Source organism: Pinus tabuliformis, chromosome 2_1, assembly GCF_031772625.1.
Source record: "Pinus tabuliformis cultivar Carrire ecotype Pingquan chromosome 2_1, CPIR1, whole genome shotgun sequence".
NCBI lineage: Eukaryota > Viridiplantae > Streptophyta > Pinopsida > Pinales > Pinaceae > Pinus > Pinus tabuliformis.
This window is the reverse complement of record NC_142299.1, coordinates 844,387,106-844,392,574: the sequence shown is the minus strand read 5'-3', so window position 1 is coordinate 844,392,574 and position 5,469 is coordinate 844,387,106. Positions and strand designations below refer to the sequence as shown.

Sequence of the window (5,469 nt, the reverse complement as noted above, 5' to 3'; positions counted from 1 at the left end):
AGAGATGAAGAGAGAGTGTGTATCTTTGGGGGTGAGATAGAAAGACAAATAAGGAGAGATGGAGAGAAAGGGGAGAGATAATGAGAGAGGTAGGGAGATCGTGATATAATTGGAGGATGAAGAGAGAGAGAGAGAGAGAGATGAGGGGGAGAGAGATGGAGGTAAGAAGAAAGGCATGGAGAGAGAGAGAGAGAGAGAGAGAGAGAGAGAGATGATTGATTGCGGGTAGGGGGAGAAGAAAGGCATAGAGAGAGAAAGGTGGGGAGAGAGAGAGAGAGAGAGGGAGTGACAAGGGAGATGGAGAGAGGGGGGGAGAGGAGAGTAGGATGAAAGAGAGATAAAAGGGGAGAAAAAGGGAGAGAATGATCTACATATGATAATTATATTGTTTTTCATCCATCTCAATACATTTGGAGTGGAAAAAAGTGGAAGAACCATCACACGAGATCATTTTTAACCACAAGACCTAATTTGGCGAAATGAGGTCTGAAACCTTATGGGAGCATTTTGATGCATCAAATGACTTTTTTGGGGGATAAGACTTTGTTGCTTTAGTGCCAAAACTTTTCAAGCTATTCTACATGTAGAGACCTTTCCAATGATGCAAGAAACGCGTCAATCAGAGTCTGTATGAAAAAGTTATGCCACTTAGAAGTTGACCTTCTTGTTTTCACACCTATACGGGTGGATGTCACATCAGCCCCCATTATTCATCTAAAAGGGGCTAGCCACTTGTTTATGATGTAAAATACTCTAAAAGAGTATGTTTTGTAACTCTAGTTAAGAGTTGATGTAGTCAAACTTAACCATTAGTAGGTTATCGGGTTGTGTTATAACTAGGCCACTAGGAGGAAGAGACATTCCATTCTTTCGAGAAAATATTGTTTGATAGCTGAGAAAAGATAGCCAAGAGAGATAGGAAGTAGAGAACACAAAGAGGATCTGTGCACTATAGAAGACCATGACCCACATGCATTACTTCTCTATACCTGCAGCGATATTTCCAGACAGAGAAAGAGAGTGAAGCGGTCTCACCTTCCAGCTCGGTTTTCTCCTAAAAGGGTTTCCCAAAGAGCATGTCTTGTGTCTAATGTGTGTGTGAATTTTTTTTTCGTTCTCTACCTTTTTTGTATAATTTATATTCGCATGCATGCACTAAATATTGTTAAATCCATAGATCTTAAAGTTTAATCAACTGTAATTGTGTAAAATTTCATTATTTTAATATATTATTATCAGATCTATTATGACGAACTGTCCAGTGGAATATCCATGGTAGTTTACATATCAGAGAGAGAGAGAGAGAGATAAGGGGAAGAGAGAGAGGGGGAGAGGGAGAGAGAGAGGGAGAGGGAGGGAGAGATACATAGACATAGAGAAACAATGTGTATGTTTGTAGGGTGATATACAAAGATGAAGAAGGAGAGACAGAGGGAGATAGATATATAGATGGAAGGGGAGAGATGGAAGAAGGGAGAGATAGAGAGAGCGATGGAGGGATATATATATATGTGTGTGTGTGTGTGTGTGTGTGCGCACGCGTGTGTGTGTGAAGAGAGAGTGTATGTGTGTTTGGGGGGAGAGATAGAGAGACAAAGGAAGAGATATGAAGGGAGATATATATATATGTAGATGGAGGAAGGAGAGAAAGGGACGAAAATTTCTTGCACTAAATGCATTGATTTCAATTTAGATGTTGATTTCTAATCCTATTTTATTTCTTGCACTAGATTCATTAATTTTTGTGTAGATGTTGATTTCTAATTCTATTTGATTTCTTGCATTAGATGCATTGATTTCAATGTAGATGTTGATACCTAATCTTATTTGATTTCTAGCACTAGATGCATTGATTTCAGTGTAGATGATGATTTCTACTCATATTTGATTGTTTGTATTAGATGCATTGATTCAATGTAGATGTTGATTTCTAATACTATTTGAATGTTTGCATCAGATGCATTTATTTCATTGTAGATGTTTATTTTTCATACGTTTTGATTGATTGCATTACATGCATTGATTCCAGTGAAGATGTTAATTTATGATTTGATGTAACTAGATGTATGTTGTTTATTATATTAATTTCAAGGTAATTAGATTAACATTGTGCATTGATTTCAGCATAAGCTCAAAAATATTATTGACAACATGCATTGATTTATATGTTACACAAATTCAACCATAAACAAAATACTTGAGTTTTAATCTCAAATAAAATGTTCACTTAAACTTTGTGATGTAAAATAAGATTTCAGCGATGGCGGGAGCAACCTAGGGTTTGCAGCTGCAACCTGCAACCTCAGCAACAGTTCTGGCAGCACAAAGGGACAGATTAGCAGATCTACTCCACAGAGGTCGAGGACTGACCCGACAAATGGTAAAAGAGGGGTCCACTGGGACCCCAACCTTCAAGCAGGTCGTCATGCACAAGCAGAAAACGTTAGAAGGGTTTAAAATCAATGGCTCTGGAGACCGTAAGGATGGCAGTGGCAGCAGAGGAGAAAGGACACAGCCGCTGCAGAAAGAAACAGGAAAAAACCCCTCGATGAAGGGCAAAGTCAATAATGAACAGGAGACAGAGGGTAAAATACCGGAAGCAGAGCAAAGGAACACAGTACCAAGAACAGCCCACAATGAAGGCGGGAAAGAAAATGATAAAGAGCCGCAATCACAAGCGGAAAAGGAGCAAGCAAAAACAGACAACCCCGGCTCAAAACAGCCAACTCAAGGGGCTTGCAAACCTAAGAAAAAGGAAACCCTCCGTGTCGTTTTCTCAGATCCAGATATTCAGGCCTACAGAGACCACATGATGGAGCACGCAGTTATCTGCAAATTTATGGGACTATGGCCAACAGAACGCACTCTTTGCCAATGGATAAAACAGCACTGGAAGCCAAAAGGGGACGTTAAACTCCACCTTGGAGCTAAAGGCTTCTTCACGGTTGTCTTCACAAACCTAGAAGACAAGGATAGAATCTTCGATGGCGGCCCTTACTTCTTTGCCTCCGCTGGACTCTACATGAGGCCATGGAAGGCAAACTTTGTACCTGAACAAGAGACATTCACACAAGTTCCAGTGTGGATCAGGCTATTTTCACTACCCATAGACTATTGGGGACTGGCAACGCTCAAGCAGATTGGAGACCGGCTCGGAACCTTCATCAAGGCATCTGAAGCCACAGTGCAACGAAGATATACCTCCTGTGCGCGCATTTGTGTTGAGATGGACGTCTCGGGGGCCCTGCATGAAGGACTGTGGCTGGAATTCAGAGATGAAGACTACTATCAGGCCATCGACTACGAACAGATCCCCTTCCGTTGCAGGAAGTGCCATGAGCACGGACACCTAGTCAGAGAATGCCCTCTCAACAAAGCAGGGGATGAACACAAACCGGAACAAGCAACAAAGAATAAAGAGGCTTTCACAAGGCCAAAACTACGACAGAGAGCCAACAGGAAACGAATACACAGAGCAGAGACAGGACATGGCATCATCACTAACAGCTTCAGCATCCTGGAAACGGACACAGACTCAGAAGGCACTAACAGAGACACAAAACGCATTGAAGCACCAGACAACCAGACAGAACATACTATTCAGGATGGGGAGGAAAATACACTCAGAACAGAAGAGCAAATGCAAGAGCACGACGAGGTACATGATGAAGACACTGATATGTTAACCAGTGATGGGGGAAGCGAGGATCTAGAGCTCAATGCAATCCTAGAAAAAGAAGGAGTCAACCTCCCAGCTCTGGAAAAAAGCTGGAAATCCCAAGGGCTAGACAACATACCTGAAGAAGAAATCAGGAAAATCAGTGATCTCTTCATAGAAAGACAAAAAGTGGAAATCGAAAGGCAAAACAGAAGATTAGGCATCGCAAAAGGTACAAGTAAGCAATCAAAACTCATAGCTCTCAACCCTACAGGCCGAAAGCCAAATAAAAGAAGAGGCAGAAGAACCAGCGGAGAGGTATTGCATGACCTAGGGATTCTAATGATTAACTCTGGGAAAATGAAGGCTCTTCATGCCTTCCAGACCTACCAATAAGTCTTTAGTTACCAATGAAGGTCATCTCATGGAATGCAAGAGGGCTAAATAGCCAAGCTAAGCAGAGACTACTCAAGCGAAAGTTCCAACAGGAAAAGCCAGATATCATGTTCATCCAGGAGACCAAATGCGCCACCAACCAAATAGAGATCATCAGCAAGAGACTTGGCAAACCAATCAAATATATAGAGGTAGCCAGTCACGGATGGGAAGGAGGCATAGCTACATTTTGGGACACCCGAGCAATAAACATCATCTCAATGGAGGCTGGATGTTTGCTTATTGCCACTGAAGTTCAAATAACAGGTAACTCTGATACCTACCTATGCATTAATGTCTATAGCCCACAAAGAATAGAGGACAAATTTTCTTTTCTTAACTCTCTTATGAATTTAAATTTAAGATACCCCACCTCTAAGATCATCATGGGGGGAGACTTTAACATGATAACGTCCTTGCTGGAAAAGAAGGGAGGTCTCAGAAAGCTCAACAAAGATTCAGAGCTATTTTTTGATTTTATAGAAGCTGCAAAGCTCGTAGATATCCTCCCCAAAAATGGTTCCTACACATGGAACAATAGAAGAGGAGGAGACAATAGGATTGCCTCCCGGCTAGATCGATTTCTGATCTCGGAAAGCATCCTACTCGGAGGAGCTACTGTGGATTCTGATATCCTCCCCAGTGGAGGATCGGATCACTGGCCCATAGCTTTGGAAGCAGCCATTCTTGGCACCCCCAGAAACAAGCCATTCCGATTTGAAAAGTTTTGGTTAACTCATCCCGACTTCCCAAATCTGCTGAAGGAATGGTGGCACGAACCATTGAATCTAACAGGTACCAAAATGTTCAAGTTTCAAAGAAAACTAAAACACATCAAGCACAGAATCAAGGAATGGAACACTGAAAAGTTTGGAAACATCTTCCAGGAAAAGAACATTATTGAAGGAAAGTTAAATCAAATTCATACAGAATGGGCTTCCGGGACCTACAAAGAAGACTCAAAAGAATAGGAGAAGGTTCTGATGCAGCAATGGAAACTTCGCTGCCAACAGGAAGAAACCTTGTGGAAACAAAAATCAAGGATCCATTGGCTAAAGGAGGGAGAGCAAAATACAAAATTCTTCCACAGATCAACTATGGACTACAGGGGAGCAAACAAAATCCTTAGACTCAAAAATGAAACAGGGGAAATCCTTCAAAACCACAAGGACATATCAACGCTACTCACCAGGCACTTTCAGCACATAGCTAAGGAAACGCAAGAAGATAGATCCGAGGCCATAGAGGAACTAACTAAAGCAATACCACGCACCATAACCTCAGAACAAAACTCTGCTCTGCTCAGAAAAGTTTCAATGGAGGAAGTGGAGGAAGCTGTCAAAAGCATGCCAATGGATAAAGCACCGGGACCGGAT

The 5,469-nt window shown here is 41.8% G+C and overlaps 1 protein-coding gene across 1 annotated transcript; it reads left to right on the top strand.

The window, feature by feature from the left end:
• Nucleotides 1–4,479: 4,479 nt before the first annotated feature.
• LOC149203290 (uncharacterized) lies at nt 4,480–5,064 on the top strand. Its single transcript, XM_089401820.1, has one exon. The coding sequence runs from the start codon at nt 4,480–4,482 to the stop codon at nt 5,062–5,064; it is 585 nt and encodes a 194-aa protein (XP_089257946.1).
• The last annotated feature ends 405 nt before the right edge of the window (nt 5,065–5,469 follow it).